The sequence below is a fragment of the Acomys minous genome (assembly GCF_964271855.1).
Source record: "Acomys minous genome assembly, chromosome: 5".
Classification (NCBI taxonomy): domain Eukaryota; kingdom Metazoa; phylum Chordata; class Mammalia; order Rodentia; family Muridae; genus Acomys; species Acomys minous.
In genome coordinates this window covers 110371842-110399535 of record NC_140494.1, presented here as the reverse complement: position 1 = coordinate 110399535, position 27694 = coordinate 110371842, and the positions used below count along the sequence as shown (strand labels likewise).

General features: G+C 44.5%; 1 protein-coding gene across 1 annotated transcript; it reads left to right on the top strand.

Annotated features, from left to right (window-relative positions):
- Positions 1 to 1162: 1162 nt before the first annotated feature.
- On the top strand, positions 1163 to 27694 carry DLAT (dihydrolipoamide S-acetyltransferase). Its single transcript, XM_084782079.1, has 14 exons — positions 1163 to 1661; positions 2068 to 2169; positions 2539 to 2663; positions 2851 to 3007; positions 6991 to 7117; positions 9912 to 10099; positions 10389 to 10530; positions 16837 to 16904; positions 17516 to 17608; positions 17905 to 18012; positions 22371 to 22486; positions 24710 to 24872; positions 25194 to 25330; positions 26542 to 27694. Exons 1-14 carry the CDS (start codon positions 1386 to 1388, stop codon positions 26669 to 26671), a joined length of 1932 nt encoding a protein of 643 aa, XP_084638205.1. The 5' UTR covers positions 1163 to 1385; the 3' UTR covers positions 26672 to 27694.

Here is a 27694-nt window from a genome sequence, read left to right as displayed (position 1 = left end):
AAAACAAACAAAACAAACAGTTCAAATATTCTAACAACCCAACCCAAAGATACACTACTATAACATTTACACGCTCAGGAACAGGTGTGGGAAAATGTCTTTTGTTTTCTGAAACAAAACCATTATGTTCAGGTAAGAGCAGAAAACTTTGTACAGTAAAACTAGGGCGAATCATACCAAGAAGTGATGGATCTGTGCCAAAGTGTTTCAAGCAGTGTTGGCTGGCCTTGTGTGACTCCGAGGGCATGGCAGTGCAAAGGGCACGGGTGTCCTCAGAGGCACGGCTGCAGTGTAGGCAAACGTCAATCGGTAGGTGGTTGTGTTCAGAAACTTTTGATTCCACATCGTTACCCCGAAGCTCAAGAAAGTTGGTTTTTATTGAGTTCACACAACTGCAGAATAGAGGAACAGCGTGTTTCGAAAAGTTCTATCTTAAATCTTTTTTGAAAGACAGTCTTGGTACATAGCCCAAGCTGGTCTGGAACTTGGAGATCCACTTGCCTTTGCCTCGGAAATGCTGTAATTAAATGAGCCACCATGTCTGGTGCGTGTCTTTTCTTTTCTTTTTTTCTTTTCTTTTTTTTTTTTTTGGTGTGTGTCTTAAATATTTTCGCTATTTAAGAGGATAAGATGGTAGTTGGGGGGTAATATAATTGTTTTTTTTTGTTTTTGCAAACAAATATCTTCATATAGAGAACATAATTAGTCCTCTGAAACTAACTCAAAATGAGAAAATACGCCGTTCTCTTGGCTGCTCTTCACATCATTTGGCAGAAACCCCTGCTGCTCCGGGTTCTTGCGGGCTCAGGACCTAGGACAGACTGCGTGGGTCGGGGTCTGTAGCCAAGGGACACCCCCAGAACCCCAGAGGTCATTCGCTGGCCTTTCTTTCCTCTAACTTTCGGCTGTGCGCCCACAACCACTAACCTAAATCTTTGGGTTGTGGCCGGTCTGGGCTCATTCCTCAGCTTTTCGTCAAAGCAAAGCTGTTCCAGGAGGCGCCGCCTCCCTGGCCGCGCGACCCTCTTGTCCCTTTAGGTCACCGCCTTCGAGCTGGCCGTACTACCCACCCTCTGAGACACCTCTGCTAGGGCCTCCCACATCCCCAAGCCTTTCCCGTTCTTCCAAACGTGCGCCGCCTACGACTGCCTTGAAGTGCCTCTGTCCCTCGGATCCTAACCGGCGGCCAGGGCCCCTCCCGGGTACCCACGGCCCGTTCTCCGCAGAGGGGCGCGGGCTCCGTACGTTCCGGTCGTCAGTCCAAGGAGCCGCTTTTTACGACACTGCGCGACGGCAGGGTGCGGCTGACGGCAGAGCCGCGCTGCTCTTGGAGAGGTCACTCCGGAGACGGCGGAGCTTTTGGGGCTTGGGGGGTCGGTGGCAGTATGTGGCGCGTCTGTGCGCGGCGGGCGCAGAGTGCAGTCCCCAGGGCCGGGCTCGGGGCTCGGTGGGCAGCCTTGAAAGAAGGTCCCGGGACCCCGTGCGGGAGCCCGCGGACCGGCCTCGCTGCGGCTCGTTGTAGCAACGGGACCCCGAGCTATGGGGTCCGCTCGCTGTGCGGCTGGAGCTCCGGCTCGGCTACCGCGCCGCGTAACCGCTTACTGCGACAGCTCCTGGGGTCGCCCAGCCGCCGCTCCTACAGCCTCCCTCCGCACCAGAAGGTGAGTGCTCCACCCCGGACCCGGTTGTCCTTCAGAGCCGGCTCATTGACGTGGGGGACTCCTCCTTGAGAGGCCTCCGAGAGCCAGGTCCCTTCCGGATCTATTACAGTCCGGTGCCCAAGACCTTCCCAGTAGGGATCTTTTCCATTGAAAAAGAGCTCCAAGCCTTGGCTATATGCTAAAAGCTCTGCGGAGCCTCACGTGCTTTCTCAGCTCCACTTGAACTGACTGGAATCAACCTGCCACTTCTGGGGTGCACTAACTCCCTTTGTATCCCCAGTGACCGGTTAGTAAGGGGACTCAGTAAATACTTTGCAAGGAATTGGGTGGCTGAAACTCTAAACCACGCCGAGAGTTAATTTAAGTATATCCCTGTCTGAATTTGTGCTTCTTTTTTCTCTCCCAGGTCCCATTGCCTTCCCTTTCCCCCACGATGCAGGCGGGCACCATAGCCCGCTGGGAAAAAAAAGAAGGGGAAAAAATCAGTGAGGGTGAACTAATTGCAGAGGTAAGTTTTAAAATATGCAGATGAATATAAGGGAGTGGCTTTGTTAAATAGACTGAGGCTTAAACTCCCCCCCCCCCCCCCCCCCCCGTTATTAGAGATGATTGGTTAGGTAAGTTGACAGCAGTTAGCTAAACTAACTGTTCTTGGAGAGAGGGTTTCACCAGGAAGCTCTGAAGGTCCCAGAAATCTGTCTCCCTCCGCCACTGAATGCAAGCAATGCCTGGCTACTACTCAGGCTGTTTCTAAACCATTTTTTTCAAGTCTGTGGTAGTGGGCTTATTTATTTTCATATGGAATTCTAGACCCATTCTAATTATTAACTGTTTGTTGGCAGTATAACCCTGAGCTACCGCTTTGTGTTAACCACAGGTTGAAACTGATAAAGCCACTGTTGGATTTGAGAGCTTGGAGGAGTGCTATATGGCAAAGATCCTTGTTGCTGAAGGGACCAGAGATGTTCCAGTTGGATCCATCATCTGCATCACAGTTGAAAAGTGAGTTAAAAAAACAAAACAAAACAAAACAAAACAATCCCCAAACAAAAACCGTGTAATTTGAGAACATTTGGCACTTTAAGAGCATTTTAACCCCAATTGGAAGTTAAAGACTTTTGAAGACTTGCTGGGGGTAGGGACTGAATTTGCTTTGTAATCTCGATATTTATATATTCTTTTCCTTCAGGCCTGAGGATATTGAGGCCTTTAAAAATTATACGTTGGATTCAGCAACAGCTGCCCCTCAGGCGGCCTCAGCCCCAGCCCCACCAGCTCCAGCTCCGGCTGCTGCACCAGCTGCACCTTCTGCGGCTCCTGGTAGCTCCTTACCTACTCACATGCAGGTAAGGCTCAGCGTCTGAGTGCTGGCTCCTGATGACTTGCTATTTATCCGTTTGTTATTGCATCCTGGGAATTTGTCATTAAATATGATAAGCGCTTGTCCTTCAGCAGAGATTTCACTGAAACTGACAGCTTTTATTCTTGATTGCTGTTTCTAAGTGTGTGAGCTTGGACAGCTTCCTTAGCCTTTCTCAGCCTTAGCTGAGGATACAGGACACAGGATAATGCTGGACTTTTCTCCCTCAAAAAACGGTATTCAGGGTTTCGGAAATGATTTTTTTTTTTTCCTATACAAGTAGAATTTAAGTAGAGAGCTGGTGCTGTCTGTTGAAGGAAAGCCACCAGATAAAGTTTTCCTTTGGTTTAGAGTGGCCTATTTCCAAGCATAGGTGAAGTATTCCAATAATACTCATAAATGAGAAAAGTAACAATAAGGAATAAGTATAAAGGGACTGGAGAGATGGCTCAGTGGTTAAGAGCACTGGCTCCTCTTCCAGACGACCCGGGTTTGATTCCCAGAACCCACATGGCAGCTCACAACTGTCTGTAGGTCCAGTTCCAGGGGATCCAACACTCTTACACAGACATACACGCAAGCAAAACATCAAGCACATAAAAATAAATTATTTAAAAAGAAGTATGGAATAAGTATACAGGATAACATGGTAACAAAGCTAGTGGCCATAAGTGCCATTTCTACAGACCTAAGTAATCTTTAGGAAACTAAATTGTACTTTTCTTTAAAATAGCAGTTTTTCTTTTTCTTTTCTTTTTTTTTGGGGGGGGGCATTTCTTGAGACAGGGTTCCTCTGTGTAGCCTTGGCTGGCCTGGAACTCACAGATCTGCCTGCCTCTGCCTCCCTGAGTGCTGGGATCAAAGGCGTGCACTACCACGCCCAGCTACATTTCCTTTCATCAAAGTACGGTTTCCACCCCTCAACTCCTCCCAGATCCTCTCTACTTCCCTACCTATCCAAATCCACACCCTGTTCTTTTCTCTCTAGGAAACAAGCAGGCATCTAAAAAAGAAAACAACAATAATAAAATAAAAATAAACTAGAATTGGGCAAAACAAATAAACTGGGGAAAAGGAGCCAACAACAACAACAAAAAAAAAACCACAGGAAACCCATACAGATGCCAAGGTGCATCCACTAAATCACTTTATTAGAAATTCGGGTTTGACTTTGATGTTGGAAGTAAGTAACCTAAAGGATTAAGATTTGACCTTTCTTGAGGCCTGGTGGCACACACCTTTAATCCCAGCACTGGGGAGGCAGAGGCAGGCAGCTTGCTGTGAGTTCGAGGCCAGCCTGGTCTACAAAGTGAGTATAGGACAGCCAAGGCTGCACAGAGAAACCCTGTCTCAAAAAAAAAAAAAAAAAAAAAAAAAAAAAAAAAAGATTTGACTTTTCCTAAATTTTATAAGAAGTTTTCTGAATGAATCAGGTTCTTTGGAAATCATGTTCCAATTCTGTTGGTAACAATCATGTCATGAAATGTTGCCTGGTCTTCAGCTTTCACAGTTTATTCCTTTTAATTCAGCAACCTTATTTTATTACATAAGACCTCATTTCTTCTTTTTATGGTGCTTTATGTTCAAGTGTTAGAATTGTCCCCTAAGAATTTTTTTTTTTTCTCGAGACAGGGTTTCTCTATTTTAGCCCTGGCTGTGCTGTAATCCTCTATAGACCAGGCTGGTCTCGAACTCACAGAGATCCACCTGCCTCTGCCTCCTGAGTGCTGGGATTAAGGGTGTGTGCCACCATGGTGGGCTTGCCCCCTAAGACTTTCACACACTTATGCTGAAGTAGAGATTTCTGGTTTCTTTGAAGACTCAGTTGTGTCACATGATGCTACTTTAATTTACTTCACTGGTGATTATGAAACAATAAATTCTGAGCAGGAAGTGATTTTTAAAGAATTTTCTAAGCCTTGTTTTATTTTTTCCCCACTTCTAGTGACAGTTTTGACTGAAACTATTTTTTCCTTAGTATAAGGCTATTACTACTTAAATGACTAAGACAATAGCAAATAAAATCCATATTAACTGAGTAACCATTCAAATTCAGTGGACACAATCATATAAATAGGAATACAGTTAACATTTTTACATGTATTAGCCAAGTATGGTAGTTCATGCTTTTAATCTTAGCACTCTAGAAGCAGAGACATGTGGATCTCTGAGTTTGAGGCCAGCCTGATCTACAGAGAGAGTTCCGGGACAGCCAGGACCACACAGAGAATCCTTACCTCAAAAACCAAACCAAACCAAACCAAAGTTTTTGGGTTTTTTTTTTTTAACACGTGTTTAGTGTGTATGTGGGCACACTGTGCTTATACATGTGGAGGTCAGAAAACAACTTATTGGAGTAAGTTCTCTTCTCTAACCATAGTGCTGTGGGGAGCGGAGGCAGGACAGGTGGAGAGTGAGGCTTGCTGTTGACGTAAGCTAGAGGGCCTATCTCAAGGAAACAAGGGAGACAGCACAGGACACTTTATATCTTCCTCTGGCTTCTGCACTACATGCTTGCATACACCTGTCCAACACACACACACACACACACACACACACACACACACACACCAGAAATTATTTTAGCAGTTTTCAAAAACAATGTATTCTTACTGTAGTCCATGAAAATGATGTTTGGTTTTGTTTTTTCCCTCATACATTCTAGTCAAGTACTCCTCTATTAAACTTAATCCTTTTCACCAAGAAGAGTTCTTAATGTTCATTCTTAAAAATTGTGTGTGTGCACATGTGCATGCTGGTACTACCAGAGGCAGGATTGGATCCCCTGAAGCTGGACTTGGAGGTGGTTGTGAGCTGGCCCAAGTGGGTGTTGAGAACTGAACTCGGGTCGTATGCAAGAGCAGCAAATGCTCTTAACTGCTAAAACATCCGCCTAATTAAAAACAACAACAAAAACCTTATATGTAGGGCTCAGCGTGGTAGTACACACCTTTAATCCCAGCACTTGGGAGGTAGAGGCTGGTGGATCGCTGTGAGTTCAAGGCCAGCCTAGTCTACAAAGTGAGTCCAGGACAGCCAAGGCTACACAGAGAGATCCTGTCTTGAAAAAACAAAATCAAAACAAAACAAAAAACCTTATATCTAATAGGTGTGAAATAAATGTGGTTTCTATGTGTGAAAAAACAAGTTGATGTTCATTGCAGAACACAGCAAATTCAACAGAGTGCTTTGTCCAGACCCAATTCATTCTGTGAAAATGAAAAGTATCCATTTTAACCTAGATCAGTGGTTCTCAACCTGTGGGTCGCGACCCCGTGAGGGGTCAAAGGACTCTTTCACAGGGGTTGAATATCAAGGTATCCTGCAAATCAGACATTTACATTACAATTCATAACAGTGGCAAAATTATAGTTATAAAATAGCAACTAATACAGCTTTATGGCTGGGTCACCACTGCACGAGGAACTATATTTAAAGGGTTGCAGCATTAGGAAGGTTGAGAGCCACTGACCTAGAGAGTGATTAAGCACAGGACTTTGCTGTGCTGAGTAATTTGGTTTTGAGTTGTGGTTTAATTTTTTTTTTTTAATTTTTCTTTTTAAGATTTATTTATTTATTATCTATACAGTGTTTTGCTTGCATGTGTGCTTGCATGGCAGAGAAGGGCACCAGGTCTCAGATAGTTATGAGCCACCATGTGGTTGCTGGGAATTGAACTCAGGACCTTTGGAAGAGCAGCCGGTGCTCCTAACCTCTGAGCCATCTCTCCAGCCCGTGTTGTGGTTTACTTTTTGAGGCAAGGTCTCACTGTGTAGTCCAGGCTGGTCTCAAGCCCATGATCCTCCCTTCTGCCTTTTGAGCGTTGAGATTACAGATTAATGCCACCAGGCCTGAGGCGATGAGTGACTGCATGCCCACAGTCTCTCACTGCGTGACATTGCGTGCGCTTACTGGATGCTTCTGTGTGCAGAGCTTCCTGCTTAAGCGGTGACGTATTTGTTTCTGCAGGTGCTTCTTCCTGCCCTGTCCCCCACCATGACTGTGGGCACGATCCAGAGATGGGAAAAGAAAGTGGGTGAGAAGCTCAGTGAAGGAGACTTACTGGCGGAGATAGAGACTGACAAGGCCACCATAGGTGAGATTTCTTCAGCTCTCGGCAGCTGAGTGAGGAGGAGGATGGCCATCCTTTCCTGTACTGAGTGAGTGATGATAGGAAGTTTCTAACTCCTGGGATTTGCTGTCTAGGGGATGACATTTTATATCAAAGTCATGTACAGCCACATGTGTCAGTCCTGAGCTGTACTCATCGATCGAGGTTATGTCAAGGTCTATTTTATTTTTTGGAGACAAGGTTTCTCTGTGTAACAGTCCTTGCTATCCTCACTTTTGTAGCCCAGGCTGGCCTCGAACTCACAGCAATCCGCCTGCCTCTGCCTCCCGAGTGCTGGGATTAAAGGCGTGCACCACCACACCCGGCTTTGAGGTCTGTTTTTAGGTCAGGGTTTGCTCTCTCAGCCTTATTTTTATGGTAACCAGAGTCTAAATGTGGGAAAAGAAGGAGCGAGAGGGAAGAAAGTCACACCTGCTAGGGCAGGAAAATACCAGCGGATTTCAGATGACTTGGAGGGAAAAACAGAACCCAGGATGTAGATTACTCTCATAACTTGAAAGTGACATGACCGCCGGTCGTCACATGTATCCCCTTTCCATGTGCCCCCTTCATTGATTTACTTTATTCTCTGAAACAGAACCCACTATACAGGCATGAATTTGTGCCTGTATTTATTGATAATCCTAGGCATTATGAACTTCTTGATGTTCTTCCATAGTTTACAGGGGCAGGAGGTCCATCCATGCCTTATCGGCATAGCAGGACACAGGAGACATCAGGCAGCAGTGCTCACAGACAGTGCTCTTCACACCTGCTGTTCTCATGGCAGCTAGAGCAAAAAGGAATCAAAGAAAAGACCCTCCCCTCCCACCAGAGCTATTTCGTCTTATTTTTTCACATATTATACTTTTTCATAGTTAAATTTTTTTTCTTTTCTTTCTTTCTTTCTTTCTTTCTTTCTTTCTTTTTTTTTTAGATGCAATTGGTCTTTTATTCTGCAGTCCTTCAGTCTCAGCCTCCAAGTTCAAGTCCTGGGATTACAGGCTTGCTCCACTGTGCCTGGTTCTTCGTAGCTTTCACTAGTAGAAATGGTTCTGTTTTAAGGACAAAGTAAAGGCCAACAAGATGGTTTGGTGTGGGTAAAGGTGCTGGCAAGCCTTAGGTCAAAGGTGTGGGCTATCTCTGTCCAGCTTCAACACATTTTTTAATTGAGTATTCGCAGTTGGGAAATGGAAGGATTCATTGGAGATGTGTTTACCAAGGAGAGGCGTAACTGCAGAAAGCAAGATCCGGAGGGCAGAACTTGCCGCTGGCAGCAACCTGCTTTTACGTTTTAACATGTAGTTGATTAATTGTTTCTGAGACAGGGCCCCACTCACCCTGGAACTCAGAAGAGATCCGAGTGCTAGGCTCAAAGGCATCATCATGCCATGCCGCTATTTCTTTATAGGGAACTCCTTGCTATGTAACCTAGTCTGGACTTGAACTTAGGTCGCCCAGGCTGCCTCTGAGCTTGACCTCCTCTTGCTTCAGCCTCCTGGGGGTGTGGTTACAAGAAAACAGCCACCACACCCAGGCTTAGGCTTTGCGTTTATAAATCTAAGGGCAGCTGAATAACAAGCTGTCGACGCAAAGCTCAGAAATGCTGTACGTCACCACACCGGAATATTTAGTGTAACGTCAAGTACGGTCTTGGAGAAGCTCCTAGAACACTTTTAGCGCTGAAACCCCGCGTTACTTTTCCTCCTTGGTAGTTCTCGTAATTTGGCTTCCACGTAATTCCTGTAGCAGGACAGCTGATACCATCTTAGAATCCCGTGAGTGTCCCATAAGGGCGGCCCTTGAGGTGTTTTCAGAAACTCCCAGATCGAGCCGCTGTCTGCTGCAGTCTTGGTAGAACAGACACAGTTATGTCACTATCCACAAGGATTGGCTTCAGAAACTCATCTGTGTGCTCAGCAGAGGTGCAGGTTTTTTCCCAAATTGTTTTGATCTCATAGATTTGGAGGGCCAACTGCACTTTCATTTACTTTGTGTGGGCTACTGTTTCTAAGTACTTAAGAAGCATTAACTGACTTAAGTCCACAATGTTTATGTGAGGATGGTCATTCCTTGGTATATGTGCTGGCAAACTGATTCAAGGATGAAAGGCTATAGAGTCAAGTTCCCTATGTAAGTGGGGGTGGGGGGTGGGAGGTTACTGGGATTGAATCCAGGGCCTCAAGCAAACTAGTAGAACGTCTGTTTATGCCTCTGCCGCTGTACACGTTTATCATTTCCAGTTACTTATAATGCCTAATACAACAGTGCTGTGTGAATAGGTGTTACACTATATTACTTAGGAAATTGTTGCAGGAATAAAATGTGTATGTGCTAAGTTCAAATCTCCATAGGCTAACCTCATAGTACGTGCCAGCAACAATCTGACTCACAGTTGCTGGATTTAGGGATGCAGAACCTGTGGACAGAGGGTTGACTATACTGTTCCTGTTCCCAAATGCTGCCAGACATGGTAGCTCACACTTGTAATCCCAGCATTTGGGGAGGCAGAGGCAGGCAAATCTCTGTGAGTTCAAAGCTACCCCATCTACAAATTGAGTCCAGGGTGGCCAAGGCTACAGAGTAAACCTATCGAAAACCAAAAACTTAAATAAATAAATAAATAAATAAATAGAAACACAGGCACAGGGAGATTAAGTAGTTTGTAAAAAACAAACAAAAAACCCCAATGAATATGAAAAGCCTTTTCCTGAAACCCTAGTGAGGGTGTACGGACGGTGGAGTCTTGAGTCTCATAATATTTTTCTTTCTACTTAAGGCTTTGAAGTACAAGAAGAAGGTTATCTGGCAAAAATCTTGGTCCCTGAAGGCACAAGAGATGTTCCCCTGGGAACCCCACTTTGTATCATAGTAGAAAAACAGGAGGATATAGCAGCGTTTGCAGACTACAGGCCAACGGAAGTGACCAGCTTAAAGCCACAAGCTCCCCCACCTGTCGCACCCCCGGTAGGTATGCTTCTGAATTGGGAAATGATCCTTTCAGCAAGGTGACAGCTGAGCTTCCTGTGTGTCCAGATCCTACGTGTAGGAAAGTGACCAGCGACATCTGTTAATCTGAAGTGTTTCTGTTTCTGACAGAAAGTGTTGTTGCCATTGTATTTTATGTTAGTCAAACCAGGAAAGCTCATAAACATCATTTGTGATTATGAAGATTTTTACCTTATAAAATATGGATTGTGTTTTTTCAGATTGTCTTTGCAGTGATGAGTGGATGCTTTCTAACTTTTTCCCAAAGGTGGCAGCTGTTCCTCCCACTCCGCAGCCCTTAGCACCCACACCCTCAGCCGCTCCTACTGGACCAAAGGGAAGAGTGTTTGTCAGCCCTCTTGCAAAGAAGTTGGCAGCAGAGAAAGGGATTGACCTCACCCAAGTTAAAGGTAAGTTTCTATTTGAAAAAAGGGGTTATACAGTTAAAGTTCAGTTAAATGCTGGCTGCAAGAGCTGCACATACAGCTGCATGGGAGGGAGATACCTGTTGCTTGTGGAGTGGGGAAAGCATGCTGTGCTTCATTTGGCCTAGTGTGCCTGTGTTTTAAATGTCCCTGCTATGCATAGGAAGCAGGGGTGAGGAAAGGAAGCATCGCCTACATTGTCCTCAGAGCCCTCAGGGCTACCTTGATCTTAGGAACCTCAGATCAGGCAAACCCAGGCTTTGTGCTGTTGATGCAGAGAAGAGTTCTAGGGCTTGTCAGAAAGAAGCTGGATTGGAGTTTTATTAAAAGTATAAAGGCATTCACAAGCCAGGCGCGGTGGCCCGCATCTTTAATCCTATCACTTGGAAGGCAGAGGTAGATACATCTCTGGCCATCCCGAGGTCAGCCCGGTCTACAGAGTGAGGTCCAGGACTGCCAGAGCTACTCTTGAAAAAACAAAACAAAAGGAGAAAGAAGAAAGGTGCTCACAAAGGAAAGCCCATCAGAAAACAGTGCAGTTTATTAAAAGATACTCTAAATGAAGACTTTAAGCACGGGTTAAGAGAAGTATGCCCAGGGAAGTAAGATGCACCCAGTTGTCAGCATGGGCTCCCGTAAGGGAGAGTCAGAGAAAGTCAGACATACTTGTGAATATGGGTCCCCCAGGGAGAGCTGCAGTTAAATGTCCCACCATTAGCCGTCTACACCACTTTGGTGGCTCTTTTCTCCCCGCTCCCTCTCTTTGTAAGTGAGATTATAGGGTGGCTGTGTAGGTTCAGTGGATGGAATTATTATCTGAGAGATAAAACCAGGAGCCACAAGGTTTCACAAGGTTTAGTATGAGTCTTCGACTATAAATGGGGCTTCTGGTAAGCTCCCTAGAAAGTTGCTGGCTTATCACTGGGAGGTGAATCGGCCTTTAGATGCTAATTGTTAGAACTCTTGCTTCTCAGCTGGTGAGAGGAGAGGCTTCTGTCTGTGAAGGGCGCCTTTCCCTTCTCATTGACCCACAATTTCCCTGTCTTTTTATCCTGTCTTACTTAATGGTTGGCAAAGGAATATGTGCTTGTTGAGCAATATTGAGTTATAGGACCTAGCTGTGTAATAGGTTGACTGAGTGTAGCAATAAGCCAAACGGGCCTGGGGAGGTGGCTCGTCAGGTAAAAGCGCTTGCTGCTGCTGACTGAGTACTATCCCTGGGACCCACATGGCAGAAACAGACCTGACCCTGTCACCTGTCCTCTGACCTCTATGTCCAGTGTGACACCTCATGCATGGGGTTGAACTCAGGTTACCATCCAGGCGTGGCAGCAACACCCTTACACATTGAGCCTTCTCAACAGCCCAGTTCTTCTCTTTCTTTCTTCCTGCGGCAGGGGGAGGTACCAGGGTTGAACATAAGACCTCATTCATAGCAGACAGGCACTGTAACCCTCATGTATATTCTTAGCCCCTCTCTTTATATTTTGATATAGCATCTCAGAATAAATAAAACAGAATAAATTGCCCACACTGACCCTGAACTTTCAGTGTTCTATCTTTAGCCTCCTGAGTAGCTAGGATTACAGGCCTGAGCCACCGGGTCCTCGTTTAAGTTCTGTATTGTTCCCGTTTCCCTGTGCTGCCCGTCCCTGCTGCCATAGTCACTGAAGAAAGATAGAGTGGTCTCGCAGGTCTGCGGTTGTGTGCCCTCAGGCTGGTTCTCGCCCACTGCCAAGCTGCTGTTTTGTTGTTGCCATCCTTTACACGTTTGTGCTTAGGATCAGAGCAGAGGGGCTGAGCTAAGAACTGTGCCTGAAGAACCATGCTGTTTATTTTACTAGAAGGATAAGTTGAAGAACACCAGTGTTGTTTTCATACAGGCTTGGTTACGTGATTCCTTTACTGTTAGCTAAGCACATATTTATCAAGTATAATCTGTGCATCCAATACATGTTCATAAGATGGAGCACATTCTGGCTTCACTGGCCAGCAGAAGAGAATGAAGTGAGCAGAAGCCTAGCATTGTAGCTAAGAATGGGGTCCAGAACTAGAATGCTCAGGTTTGAATGTTAGCTTTGCCTGATGCTGGCAGTGTCACCTTTCCTGACTCTGGCTTAATAAGTTGTGAAGACCAGGAGGTACGCAGTGTTTGTGTAGAGAACGCATATTAGCTATCCTGGCTCTACAGTTTCATGAACTGAGGTGACTTCAGAGCTGAAAAGAAATAGACTCAGTGACAGACCTGTCAGTGAGACAGGACACAATGACTTTTAGTCAGGGTGGGTGAGGAGGATCTTTCTGAGGTGACACATGACCTCATCTGTGAGCCAGCCTTATGAAGTGTTAGAGGAAGGCATTTTGGCACACAGCTATAGGCCAGCAGCACATAGCGGAACATAGAGGGCAAAGGGTAGACTGGAAGACAGCGGTGAGAAGAGTCACAAGAAGCGGGCTTGCTGGGGTCCCGGACCGAGGTGGCTGGGGCTGTGTACAGTGGTCTATCGTGAATTCAGTAGCATTCCTGAAGCACAAAGGTATCTCCAGCTGTTGCCAGGGGATGACACAGAGTAGGATGGTTTGGCAGGAAACAGAATTCTTGAGAAGTGGGATTGACCTTTCATATAATTTAGAAGGCGTTATCTGCTTTAATTGAGATTATAGATGGTTGGCTTGGTGGTGGAAGATAAGAATCCCTCTCTGGGGGCTGGAGAGATGGCTCAGAGGTTAAGAACACTGACTGTTCATCCAGAGGTCCTGAGTTCAAGTCTCAGAAACCACATGGTGGCTCACAACCGGCTATAATGTGATCTGATGCCCTCTTCTGGCATGCAGGCGTACATGCAGGCAAAACACTGTATACATAGTAATAAATAAATAAATCTTAAAAAAAAAAAAAAAAAGGAGTCCCTCTCTGGTATTGTTTAATCTGTAAATTAGGTTATCGGTTTGGAGAGTCTGGGAAGGGTTGAGATTAGAGAGATTATAAAGTAGCCTAGGGGCTGGGCTAGGTAGTGGTGCATGCCTTTAATCCCAGCACTAAGGAAGCAGAGGACAGAATCTCTGAGTTCAAGGCCAGCCTGGTGTACAAAGTGGAGTCCAGGACAGCCAAGGGTATTGCACAGAGAAACCCTGTCTTGAAAAACCGAAAATACATAGATAATAGTAAAATAGCCTAGGGGTTGGGAACAATTTAAAGGGACAGTTAGGTTTCTGGGAAACTTCTGTGCATCTGTTTCAGATTTTCAGTTCTGAGCTGAGTCAACCAAGCACAAGCTTTTTATTGCAAGCAACACCGAGTCACCATGGTGCTTAGTGAGAAGATAAGCACGCTGTAGAGTTTTGCACAGAAATAATTGTGCAGTAGTCTGAGGAGTGTAATGTGGGGGGAGGAAGGGAGGGACAAAGGAATGAGGTCAGGGCTGGTGAGGCTCAGTAGAGGGACTGGAGTCTCCTTTGTTTTACTTATTTTTTGTTTTTGTTCTGGGAATTGAAGCAGGCTTTTGTGGCTCAATGAGCTCAGGATCCATGGTTAGGTGCTGTTTGCAGTTTTTTCACTATTACCACATGTCCAACAGTTCAGTCCAGTCTGACTGTAATGACCCAAAGTTAGCACGAGACTCCACAGGTGAAGGCAGCTCTGACTTGAGATTCCTTTTAGTGTAAGTCATTAGCAGTAAATCAGAGATTGCCAATTCTCCTTGGGTTTGATAATTAGCTAAATGACTGAGACCTTATGTGCTGTCATTCGTCCATTGCAAAGACTACAGCTCAGACACAGCCGATGGAAGAGATGCTTGGGGCAGGGCGTGTTGGTAGGATTGCACCGAGCACCCAGGCACTCTCCAGGCTTGCCATCTCATTGCTGTCCTCACCAACTCGGAAGTTCGCCGGATCTCAAGGCATTAATTCTCATGAGGTGTCATCATAAAGACGTTGAGTGAATCACTGGCCAGTAGTCACTGAACTCAGCAGCTTCCAGTCTCTCTCCCCTTAGTGGAACTGGTGCAGGAAGCAGGAGAGGGGCGAGGAGATGGGGAGGGAGAATGGAAAGCAGATTGAAAGTTACCACACTTAACCAAGTGTCTGGTCTTTAGACTAACAGGGCCCATGTCCCTTATTCAGAAGCCCCCTCCTTTGCTACCTCGTTAGCGTAAAGTGGCGTGACTGATGTAAAGAGGCATGACTGAAAAAAGCAAATACCATCTGGAATGGTAAGAACCTGTTATGGATTTCAGGGATTTAAATTTATTTACTTATTACTAAGGTTGTGGAGGGGAGGGAGCAAGAGAAAGGAAGAAACAAAAGAACCAAGTCAGATAGCGAGGGCAGGGTGCTTAGTAAACTTAGCCAAAAATGTTACCTACTGAGGAAGAAGCTGCTGAGGGTTCTGGTGTTGAGTCCAGGTGGTCATGTGTAATGTGGTGCACAGCACCTTTTGCCTCACTGTCCCATTTTGTTTTCACAATACAGCTGTGAACCAGGGCTGGCGCTGTAAACTCCATCCCACAGGTGACTGCAGTTAGCTGCCTGGTTTGACAGAACCTGCATTTCCCAGCCAGTCTAGTTCTTCCCTTTGTACCATATTGGTTTATCATCACCTGTTGTGCTTTCTTGGGGACCAGGCAAAGCGATGAAAAGCATTGGCTAGCTCAGCAAACTGGTGGGAGGCTGGTTTCCTCTTGAGGGCTTGAGGGTCGTGGCATCAAGCACAACCCTGCTGTAGGGGAGGTTGTGGTTTCTGTGTGCTTAAAAGGCGAGGAATCTAACAGCGGTACCTGCCGCCTGTGTTCTAGAGCTCCTGGTGAGGATAAACAGTTCTAGCCAACTCTGTTTTCATAACGAAGGAAAAGAATTGGGAAGAACTGCACACAACGGGAATCCTTTAAAAGGCTGCCATGGGGGAAGATGAACCATTTTGACCAATTTTTTTCTAGAAGTGGGCCAATGTAAAAGGTATTATAACTAAGTTCTGAATTTGCTTCAAGGTCAGGATGATGTAATTGGGCCTAAGCCTAAACCTGAGACCGTAGCCCTAATCTTAACCCTGAGTTATAGATGGGAGGGGGAGGGGAAATTGAATAGATTAAGCCTATGAGGGAACTTAAAGGTCTCTCAAAGGCATTGTTTCCTCCTTGGTTTGTGACATGGGTGGTTTGGTTTTGGTTAGAATGAAAAACCTATAAATTATGGAAAATGAATGATTCTAAAGGTGAGATCATTGCAGTTACACATTATTCATGATATTCTGAAGTAAAAAAGTTTTTCTTTAGAAAATTGTCAACCGAGCTGGAGAGATGGCTCAGACAGAGGTTAAGAACACTGTTTATTCCAAAGTTCAATTCCCAGCAAGCACGTGGTGGCTCAGGACCATCTATAGTGAGATCTGGTGCCCTCTTCTGGCCTGCAGGCACAAATGCAGGCAGAATGCTTACTGTACAAATAATAAATAAATAAATCTTTTTAAAAAACTGTCAACCTTACACAAAGAAATACTTTATGGTCAAGTAAGTGTGGGTTCCAAGTTGGGGGGGTTCTCTTTTATTTTTGTTGATTTTTTTTTTTTGTTTTGCTTTTAAGATAACCACAGCCAACAGCTAATTTTCCTTTTAGATTTATAAACTGTGACCAGTGTTATGCTTATGTCAGTATTTCCCAACTTAAAAGTAAGGAAATAAAATAAGAAAATGGAAGAAAAAAAAGTTCAGTTTAACTGTGTGAAACTTTATAAAAGAAAGATGGCTACTATTTACAGTAATGTATTTTCCAGTGTATAAGGTGACCCCCAAGATTTCCAGTGAAAATAGAGTTTGGAATATACTCGCCGTATAAGACTACCCCTCTTCCGATGCACACCCTGTGCAGCAGGCTTGGGCATGTGTCTGTTTGCAGACCCCGACTTTGGCATGAGTTTTTCGGGGTTAAAAAGTCATCTTATGCTCCAGAAATAGTTAAAAAGAACCATTGTTGGCCAGGTGGTGGTAGCACACTCCTTTAGTCCCAGCTCTCAGGAGGCAGAGGCAGGAGGATCTCTTAAGTTCTGGGACAGCCTGGTCTAGAGAGTGAGTCCCAGGGCGGCCAGGGATAGACAAAGAAACCCTGTCTTCAAAACCAACCAAACAAATAAATATCCAAAAAGAAGAACAGGATGATCCAGGGCTGTGGGTTATTGAGTAATTAACAAAGCCACTGTTCTGAGGGAGAGGGAGTCTTTTCAGGGTCACAGTGTTGACCTTGGAGAATTATTGGTGTGTTGTCACATGTGATACGTATATGTATATGTTTTTTTAGGGACGGGACCAGAAGGCAGAATCACCAAGAAGGACATTGACTCTTTTGTGCCTTCTAAGGCTGCTCCTGTGAGTTACATTTGGCTTTTTAAATTTTATTTATTTATTTAATTATTTGGTTTTAGCCATACTTAGCTTAAAAGTGTTACTATTGTTGCAATCTAAGGCTCCACACATGCTTGGCAAATATTCCTGCAACCAAGCTAGATCTCTGGCCCACAGCCTTTATTTTTATATTTCTTTAATTATTTAATTTAAAAATGTTTTCTTTTCTGTACTCTTCACCACACCCTCCATCTTCCCTGGTTATACTGAGGAAGCAGGCCAACCTTGAACATGAAATCAATACTTCCCCCCAACACGGGGTTTTCTCTGTGTAGCCTTGGCTGTCCTAGACTCAACTTGTAGACCAGGCTGGCACAGAGATCGGCCTGCCTCTGCCTCCCCAAGTGCTGGGATCACAGGCGCTGAGCACCTTGCCTGGCTCAAGAACAGTACTCTTAAATAAGCAGCCTAATTCAAGTCCCTTTCCTCCGTGGGGATGGAGCCGGACACCCTCTTACCTTGGCTGCTTCGCTCTGTCCTGCAGTCCTCCACAGCAGTAGCACGTCACAGGGGGTCCTCCAGCCCATGCCGAGGTTGAGCCACAGTCACTCAGTGCTTTGTCTTTTCCCTCTTAGGCCGCAGCAGCTGCCATCGCTCCCCCGGGTCCAACAGTTGCAGCAACCCCTGCGGGCGTCTTCACAGATATCCCCATCAGCAACATTCGTCGAGTAAGAAGCCATCGCAGTCTGGAGCCAGAGCTGTGGGTGTAGTTGTGCCGTGCTGGAGAGTTCTGAGAAGGCCCTTCACGTGGAACATACTAGATTCCTAGTTTAAGGGAGTTTGATTTGGTCAGCTGAGTGACTGGGGTGAAGAAGTCTGTTTTGGCTAACCTACTAGGAGGGGCAGTCCTTTTTCTTGCTCTGTGAATAAGCTACCAGGGAGCTGAGGAAGAAAGAGCTAAGCAGACTGAGTTAGGTGGGGTCTGGTGACACCTGAGAACTGATGTTGAAATCTCTGGTTTCAGGTGATTGCGCAGAGGCTGATGCAGTCGAAGCAGACTATACCTCATTATTACCTTTCTGTTGATGTAAATATGGGAGAGGTGCTGTTGGTACGGAAGGAACTGAATAAGGTAAAACCCAGCGGTTCTGTCGTCCCACGATGCTTTACAGTATGGCCCTTGTGCTTTGCTGTTAGAAACCATTAATGATGAGAAATTACTGTCTCTTGAAATTGCTTGTTGGACTTTTTTATTTGTTGCAGGTTTCTGGACAGTGTCTCACTATGTAGCTCACACCTGCAGCTCCGTATACCTGAAGTCTGCACTGACCTTGTGGTCCTCTTGCCAAGACTTCTAAGATGTTCAGATTACAGGAGTGCACCACGCTGTCCGGCTTACCTGTTAGCTTAGCTGTTAACCCTTGATTAGAACTTAAGCTGGGTGAGGTGGTCCATGCCTTTGATCCCAGCGCTCTGGGAGGCAGAGGCAGGTGGATCTCCGAGTTTGAGGCCAGCCGGTACTGTTACACAGTTGCAAAGAAGAAAGAAGTTAGCAATTAAAACTCACTTTGCCGTGAATAGATATTAGTCCAGCAAGTTCACTGTGATTTGATGCTTAAGGCTGCTTTGGTAGCTAAGAAATGATAGTCATGTATTTGTAGTCAGACACCACACGCACAATTAGCTCAGTGGAAGGCACTTTTGGGAAAAGAGAGCAGAAAGCAGTCTGTCTTCATCATGAGTTTATAATGGAATTGGGGCACTACTAAATGTCACAAGGAAGGAAGGTTTTATGAAGGTGACGTATTCATTTGTAGACCAGGCTCTTAATGAAGCTGCCTCTCGATTGTCTTCTGAATCATGCTTGTGTGTTCAGTACTAGAGCTCACCAGAGTTGATGGAGACCAATGATAGTTGAAGAATTTACAGTGCTGCAAGACAAATGTGGCCGAACTGTGGAAAATATGGGATTGGCAGAGAGTTGAAGAAAATTCAGCCTGATAGTTAAAAATTGTGAAGGTTAAAGTAGAAATTAGACTGGGAGATGGAGACCTGCGAAGTGCTTGTTGCCCAAGTGTGAAGCTCTCAGCACTAACATAAAACATCAACCGAAGTCTAGGTGTCTCATCGCTGTAAGCAGCAAGCTCACACGTGATACACACACATACTTGTACATAAAATAAGTCTTTACAAATAAATAAATAAGGCAGAGAGTGAGTGATGAAGACGTTCAACTACATAAGATGAATAAATATAAAAATTCTTTAAAAAATACAACGGGTGCTGGAGAGATGGCTCAGTGGTTAAGAGCATTGGCTGCTCTTCCAAAGGACCTAGGTTCAAATCCTAGCACCCACATGGCAGTTCAAAACTGTCTGTAGTTCCAATGTAAATAATACCAATGTAAATAAAATAATAATGGTGACAATGAAAATAAAATGATAGAACAGAACTCCATCAACTCCTTAGAGTGGCCTGCAGGGCCCTTCACAGGGTATTTGCAACCCACCACTGAAAAGACATACTGGTTGTCTTGCTTTTTCTCAGTATCCCTACTTTACACCCTGTGCTGTGTTCTCAATGTAGAAGCTGCTGTGTTTACGTGCCTTCCTCCTTCACCTCCTTAAGAGCTTGATGTGGGCTGGGTGTGGTGGCGTATGCCTTTCATCCCAGCACTTGGGAGGCAGAGGCAGGTGGATCGCTGTGAGTTTGAGGCCAGCCTGGTCTATGTAGTGAGTCCAAGACAGCCAAGGCTACACAGAGAGACCCTGTCCTAAAAAAACAAAAAACAAACCAACAAAAAAAAAGAACTTGACATGTATAACCTTGGCTGGTCTTAAATTTACAGCCTTTTCTCCCTCCCCCTGTTCCACACACTTTCTGAGATACCGTATGCCTCTCTGTTGCTCACCCTTTTAGAAGGTGTGCTCCACAAGAGCAGGTGTTTACTGTTCACTGCTTCATACACACGTACCCAGCCCAGAGTGGACACACGTGAGGCACGTAACTGATTGCATGAGTGAGTCAGCAGCAGAGCTGTAAGTGGTTGCGGGAATTAAAGATGGAATATTGACAGTGACTGTCCAGATACCGAAACAGGCTAGAGAGATGGCTCAGGGTTAGGAACACCTGTCCTTGCAGAGGACCCATGTTATGTTCAGTGCCCGTATAAACACATCAACTTCCCATTGTCCCTGACTTCACCGGCAGGGATCCAGCACCTCTTCTGACCTCCACAGGCTTCCATTTGCATGTGATACTCATATATATATATATTCATGCGCGTGCGCGTGCACACACACACACACAGAACTGAAATTTTTTGTTTTGTTTTGTTTTTCGACACAGGGTTTCTCTGTAGCCCTGGCTGTCTTGGAACTCCCTCTGTAGACCAGGCTGGCCTTGGGCTTATAGAGATCTACCTTCCTCTGCCTCCCAAGTGCTCAGATTAAAGGCGTGTGCCACAACTGCACAGCTACAACTAGAATATTTCTAAAACTCAAAGTATTGAAACAGATGCATGTTTCCAGTGTAGTTGGTGGACTAGTTTGAATGACTTTTTGAAATATTCATACCATGCTAACGCCATGGCCAATTCATGCATTTGAAGTGTCCCACTCAGGGTCTTTCAGGATACATTCAAGTTACCGGGGTAAATTGGGAACATTTTCATCACCCCAAATAGCTATTTGCCATATCTCTCAATCCTTCCAATCTCCTCAGTCTTACATCTTTGTGTTGGAAGATTTACCAGTAGGCAAATGTGGGATTCCCTGACTAAACTCATAGCAAGTCTTTACCGGATGCTTGCCGTTTATCATGTGTTCCAAGGTGCGGCTATGTTGTAGCACGTATCAGCTTTTCTCTTTTTAAACTTAAGTATTTGTGTGTATTGTGTCTCTGTAAATATATGTGCACATGTGTGTGCAGGCCAGCCATAAGAGGGTGGCACATTCCCTTGGAAATATGTGATCTTAGGGGGAGTAACTTTTCGACCACAGAGTATGAGGAGAGATAGTTATGAGGGGTTGTATTTTTTTAATCATCAAGAGGTTTCCTCCAAGTTCATTTTTTCACTGTTATTGTGAAAAGTGGTGTTGAATTTTGTTGTCTTTCCGGGCTGTGGAGGCAGTTGTGTGGTGTTTCTGTCCTGTTGGTAATTTCTCGATATGAAGCCTAAGCCTCCTAAGTGAGTGGGACTGTGGTCACCTGCTGCTCTGCACACTGCAGTTGGCCTTTAGATGTTACAGGGCCTGTATTCCTGAGACAAATCCCATTTGGCCATAACTAATGGCCCTTACTACATAATTGCTAGGTTTTGTCTGCTAGTACTTTTTTTTTTTTAAGATTTATTTATTTATTATTTATACAGTATTCTGCCCGTACACCTAAAGAGGGCACTAGATCTCATTACAGATGGTTATGAGCAGCCATGTGGTTGCTGGGAATTGAACTCAGGACCTTTGGAAGAACAGACAGTGCTCTTAACCTCTGAGCCATCTCTCCAGCCCCTGTCTGCTAGTATTCTGTTAAGGGTTTTTTGTTATATTCATAAATAATGTTTAGGTTTTAACTATTGCATTTTTATCTGATTTTGGAATGAGACTAACACTGGGAAATTGTCACGTTGCTCTTCCATTTTCTTTTTAGAAGGCTAGGTGAAGATTTTATGCTAGCCTTTAAATGTTTGGTGAAATTGGCAAGTTGCTGGATGGTGGCGGCACACACCTTTAATCCCAGCCCTCTGGAGGCAGAATTTTGTGAGTTCTAGGCTAGCCTGGTCTACAGAACTAGTTGGTTCCGGGACAAAGAAACCCCGTCTTGAAAAAACCAAGCTGTCTGTGTCTAGTCTTCTGTGTGAGCAGATTCCCTCACCTGCTTCATCTCATGATTATGTTTATTCTGAGTTTATACTGTTTATTTGTTTGTTTTTTGCTTTTTGAGGTAGGGTTTTTCTGTGTAGCCTTGGCTGTCCTGGACTAGCATTGTAGACCAGGCTGGCCTCGAACTCACAAAGATCCTTTTGCCTCTGCCTCACAATGGCTGAGCTTATACTCTTTATTGGTTGTTTCTTTCTAGAAACTTGTGCATTTTATCTAGGTTGTCTAATTTATTGGTGTTAGGTATTTATAATACTTCTTTTTATATTGAAGAAATAATATGTCCTCCATTTCATTCCTGATATAAGGAATCTGATACTGTTTCCTCTTTCTCAATCAAACATTTGTTAGTGTGGTTGTCATTTACTTGATCTTTTAAAAAGAAAACACCACTGGGCAGTGGTGGTGTCTTAAAAAATGGACAAATGGAAGAAAGAAAGAAAAACCCCATTTTGGTTCAGTTGAATGAAAATAGTACCATAAGTCACAGTGTTCAGCTGCTGCAGTGCCAAGCAGGAAGCACGTACCTCCTAAGGCCTCCATTAAACAAATAAAGGAAGCTGATTATTGGGGAGAGTATAATACAACTAGTTGGTTCTTGTCTTCACAGATGCTTGAAGGAAAAGGGAAGATCTCCGTCAATGACTTCATCATCAAAGCTTCAGCTTTGGCTTGTTTGAAAGTCCCTGAAGCAAACTCGTCTTGGATGGACACAGTCATAAGACAGTATGTGACTGGAGAATGTACAGTTTGCTTGTGTCTGCTAACTGCAGCGGGGGTGGGGTGGGGGACGGGACTGATGCGTGGGTAATCGGGTAAATGCGTAAGCATAACACTACTTGAGATAGTGCTTGACTATATAGGGACCATACTCAAAAGTATTTGTGGATGTACAGCTGCATGGCTGGCTTGGTACATTTCTTTTTTTAAAAAATTTTTCAAGACAGGATCTCTCTGTGTTAGCCTTGGCTGTCCTGGACTCACTTTGTAGATCAGGCTGGCCTCGAACTCACAGCGATCTACCTACCTCTTGCCTCCCGAGTGCTGAGATTAAAGGCGTGCGCCACCATGCCCGGCTGCTTGGTACATTTCATTAGGTCTTTGGGACCACTCTATCTGTTAACTATTTTCACTTCCATTTTTTAGATGAAGAAATGGAGGCTCAGTGAGTTCTGTAGCTTGTCCCAGGTCAGCAAGTTGATCAGTGTCAGCATTCCAGCCCAAGCTCAGGCCTTTTCTAGTATGTAGGTAGGCACTTTTATAGATTTTGAAGTTTATTTTTAACTATGATCTTAATGTGTCTCTGCGTCTAGGTATGCACACATAAGCACTGATGCCCAAGGAGATCCAAGGCACCAAATCCTTTAAAACTAGAGTGGCTGCCTGACATAGATGCTAAGAACCAAATTCGGTTCCTCTACAAGAGCAGTGGATGCTTTGAACCGAGCCATCTCTCCAGCCCTAGTATTATTACAATTATTATTAAAAGAAAAAACCCTTTCTCCCTTTCTTTTCTGTGCTCACACACTCACATGTCGTCAGAGTGTTGTGGACAGCAGCTGGGTGCTTCAGTCTGTGTACCTGGAGACAGTGTCAGTCTCAGAGATTCGGCCTCAGTCCCACATGGCTGATCCTCTTTAGATGCTGCTCTCAGGTCTGGCAACTGACTACAAACAGGCTCCCATGACCCCTTTAGCTGGACAAGTCACAGAGGTTAGGGAAATACTCGAGTGTAGTGTGATACTGAAAAAAGCTCTACAAAGCTCTACAAAGATAAAGTTTAGGTCACCTAACCTATTGAGAGAGACATGTTTCAACAAATAAAAGTCAGGTGCTCCTCTCAGGTTAAGGGCCCTTGCTGATGTATTCTAGGAAAGATTGGGAGTCCTACCTCAAGTTTCACCTGAGGCATGGTCTCTTCTGTGTCCTGGGCACCCATGGTGTCTCTGCTGTTTTCGTTTTGTTTCCTTCCTCCCCATCCCTTTCTTTCTACTTCCCAATCATTCTGCCTTCTGCCTCACCCCTGCCCCCCCCCCCCTTTGATGTACATATGAGCCATGACCAGCTTCAGGACAACTTCTGGCTCTCCTTCCACCACGTGAGGGCCCAGGATTGAACTGAATTTGTCAGCTTGGCTGCAGGCGCCTTTACCCATTGAGCCATCTTGCCATCCCCAACTCCACAGCGTACCCTCCTCTCACGCTCTCCATGTGCTCAAGCTTTGTTGCAGACTTTATCCAGCTAGCATGCTCACAACCCAGAAAGGCCAGTTTGTTTTATGCTATGATGATGTGCTTGTGAGCCCGTGGTGTGTTAATCAAGAACATCGAGAAAAGTTCAAGTGAAAGAGAAAATACATCAAGGATACACAATGGATAGACATCTCTGAACCATAGCATAATTGCTTCCAAAATTGTGTGTGTTGTGTGTGTGTGTGTGTGTGTGTGTGTGTGTGTGTGTGTAGGGCTGGTTGGTGGTATAGGGTATCAGACTTGGGACTTTGTATGTAGATAGGTGCTCTACCACTAAGCTACATCCTAAGCACCTACAGTGTTTGAAGTAAACATCCAAGATCCATATTTAAATTGGTACTTCTTTGGAGGCTTTTTTTTTTTTTTGCTTTTTTTTTCTTTCTTGCTTGCTTCTTTCTTTTTTTCAGAGCAGAGGGTAGAAGAACTGAGGGAGACATCCCTCCGCCCCCTCCCCCAGATCGCTGGCTTTTTAAAAAAGATTTATTTTTGTGTTTACTGGTGCTTTGCCTGCATGTATGTCTGTGTGAGGGTGTCAGATCCCCTGCAAATGGAGTTACAGACAGTCGGGAGCGGTCATGTGGATGCTGGGAATTGAACCTGGGTCCTCTGGGAGAGCGGTCAGCCTTCTTCACCACTGAGCCATCTCTCCAGGCCCCTGCTGCTGTGATGAGTTTGATTCCATTTTCTTTTTCAACAGAAATCATGTGGTTGATGTTAGCGTTGCTGTCAGTACTCCTGCAGGACTTATCACTCCTATTGTGTTTAATGCGCACATAAAAGGACTGGAAACCATTGCTAGTGACGTCGTTTCTTTAGCGTCCAAAGCAAGAGAGGGCAAACTTCAGCCTCACGAGTTCCAGGTAGGACGCCGTCCCTGAGCTGTAAGACATGTATTACTTTGAAGTCATTTTTTTTGTTGCATTTTTTATTTTGATTTTGCTGCTTACACTTATGATACTTAGTCTTGAAAATAAAGTGGTCGAGTTACATGGGAAGAGCTGATAGACATATTTTCATAATTGCATGAAAAAACCAGTACAATTGACTTCGGTTTGTCATGTGTGTCCTATTCAAGACTTTCTTAAATAAAAGATTATCTCACAGCCTTTTCAAATTATATTTTTAATTTCTTTTCTAGGTTATGTTGTCAATGTAATTTGTTTTTAAACTTTTTTCTTTAGGGTGGAACATTTACAATCTCCAATTTAGGGATGTTTGGAATTAAGAATTTCTCTGCGATTATTAACCCACCCCAGGCATGTATTTTGGCAATTGGTGCTTCAGAGGATAAGCTGGTCCCAGCAGATAATGAAAAAGGGTAAGTAGAAAATGGACAGGGTACAGCTGGGCATGGTGGCGCAGGCCTGTAATCCCAGCATGCAGGGAGGCAGAGGCAGGTGGATCTCTGAGTTCGAGGCTAGCCTGGTTTACAAAGCAGTCCAGGACAGCCAAGGCTACACAGAGAAACCCTGTCTCCAAAAACAAACAAACAAACAAAAAAAAGGTGGAGAGGTTATTTTACATAGATATAGCATGAAATGCAAAGGAAAGCAAGTTAAGTCCTTGCCATTTTACTACAAGAGCAAGCAAAACACAATACGCTGATAACTTCCAAAAAAGTAACTCTAAGCCAGACGCAGTGGCATATGCTTGTAATCTCAGCACTCTCACTGGGGAGGCAGAGGCAGGTGGACCTCTATGAGTTCGAGGCCAGCCTGGTCTACAAAGTGAGTCCAGGATAGCCAAGGCTACACAGAGGACCTTGTCTTGGAGGAAAAACAAAAAACAAAACGACCAAAAAACAAGGTCTACATCAAAATAGACAAAAAGCAGACTTTGGTTTCTGTGTTGTGTAGAACACATTCCCAGGGATGTATTTAGTTTTCCTTCAAGCTGCCAGTTTGCACTAAAGACAAAAATGGGTGGAGCCAGTTTTCATGTACAGATCTATAGTCGCAGCTACTCTAGGACCCAAATCAAGAGGGTTAGAAGTTCAAAGCCACCATTCAGGAGGCAGAGGCAGGTGGATCTCTGTGAGTTCCAGGCCAGCATGGCCTACAAAGCGAGTCCAGAACAGCCAGGGCTACACAGAGAAAACCTTGTCTTGAAAAAACAAAACAGTTTAATCTCAGCACTCGGGAGGCAGAGGCAGGAGGATCGCTGTGAGTTCGAGGCCAGCCTGGTCTACAAAGGGAGCCCAGGACAGCCAAGGCTACACAGAGAAATCCTATCTCGAAAAACCAAACCAAAACAAAAGGCTCTAAGTTTACATGGCAAGTTCAAGATCAACCTGGTTACCTGTCTTAGAAATTTAAAAACCAGTTTTTGTTTTTAAATAGAGAGGCCTGGGAATATAGTTCAGTAGTAACGTGCTTGCCTAGCATATAAGAAACCTAAATTCAGTCCTGTGGATGAATGAATTGGAAATAATCTGCCTGGGTAGGGTCATGGGTGGGATCAGCACATGGTGGCCGCTGCCTCGGGTCATTGGCTTCTCCCAGAATACCCACTGATGTTTCTCCTTTCTAGATTTGATGTGGCTAGCATGATGTCTGTTACACTCAGCTGTGATCACCGAGTTGTGGATGGAGCGGTTGGAGCCCAGTGGCTTGCTGAGTTCAAAAAGTACCTTGAGAAGCCTATAACCATGTTGTTATAATTTACCCAAGAACTTTACACTGTCTGCTGACATTATATTTATATGCTATTAAACAGGTGGTTCTTTTAAAGTTTCACTAGTTAATTTTATTATTGAGGTGGTCCAGATAATTTATTTGTAATAGGCATTAATGAATTTCCCCCCCCAAGACAGGGTTTCTCTATGTAGCCTTGGCTGTCCTGGAACTCTCTTTGTAGACCAGGATGGCCTTGAACTCACAGAGATCCACCTGCCTTTGCCTCCTGGAGTGCTGGGATTAAAGGCGTGCACCACAACGCCTGGCAATGAATCTTTTAAAAATGCCTGTTACACCCAAATATTGTACCCTTTAATAATCAAATATCAGCTTAAAGCTGTATACTCCTAGTGAAGGGATGTGTGGCCTAACTTTTTGGTGAGACAACCTTTCTGGGGGTACAAGAATGCACAAGATTGTGGCTTCCTGAAGACTGGCTCATAAAAGTAACCTGGATGACACCTTGCAATTTAGAGTTTAACTGATTCAACTTATTTAGTGTGAGGGAAACCAAGTCATGAGAATTGATTCTTATGGGAAGAGTTTATTTTGCAATCTAACCCTAGTTAAAGTTTCCTTTTTCTTTTTTTCTTTTGTTTTTCGAGACAGGATTTCTCTGTGTAGCCTTGGCTGTCCTGGACTCTGTAGACCAGGCTGGCCTCGAACTCAGAGTGATCTGCCTGCCTCTGCCTCCCAAGTGCTGGGATTAAAGGTGTGCGCCACCACGCCCAGCTAGTTTCCTTTTTTTTTTATCTTATTTTATTCTTCATGAGAACTTCAAGGAAAATAAGTGAAACTTTAAGAGTCAGCATTTTTTAGACGTCTTCAACCAACTGTTATTTTTATATGAATCTCTATATAAAGTAGCTTTCCCCTCCTTAAAGATATAAGCTAGCTTCTTGGTATAAATGAGAATTTATGTATTTATTTATAAACAACTTCAATGTATAATTTGAGAATTCTGCAGTTTCCTCCAAATAAAAGAACATGTTTATTGAAATGAACAA

Bases quoted from the DNA above. Each gene is read 5' to 3' on its own strand.
- DLAT (XM_084782079.1), top strand. From the start codon at position 1,386: ATGTGGCGCGTCTGTGCGCGGCGGGCGCAGAGTGCAGTCCCCAGGGCC. The intron at 1,662-2,067 runs GTGAGTGCTCCA...TTTCTCTCCCAG, and splicing joins GCCTCCCTCCGCACCAGAAG to GTCCCATTGCCTTCCCTTTC. The intron at 10,531-16,836 runs GTAAGTTTCTAT...ATGTTTTTTTAG, and splicing joins TGACCTCACCCAAGTTAAAG to GGACGGGACCAGAAGGCAGA.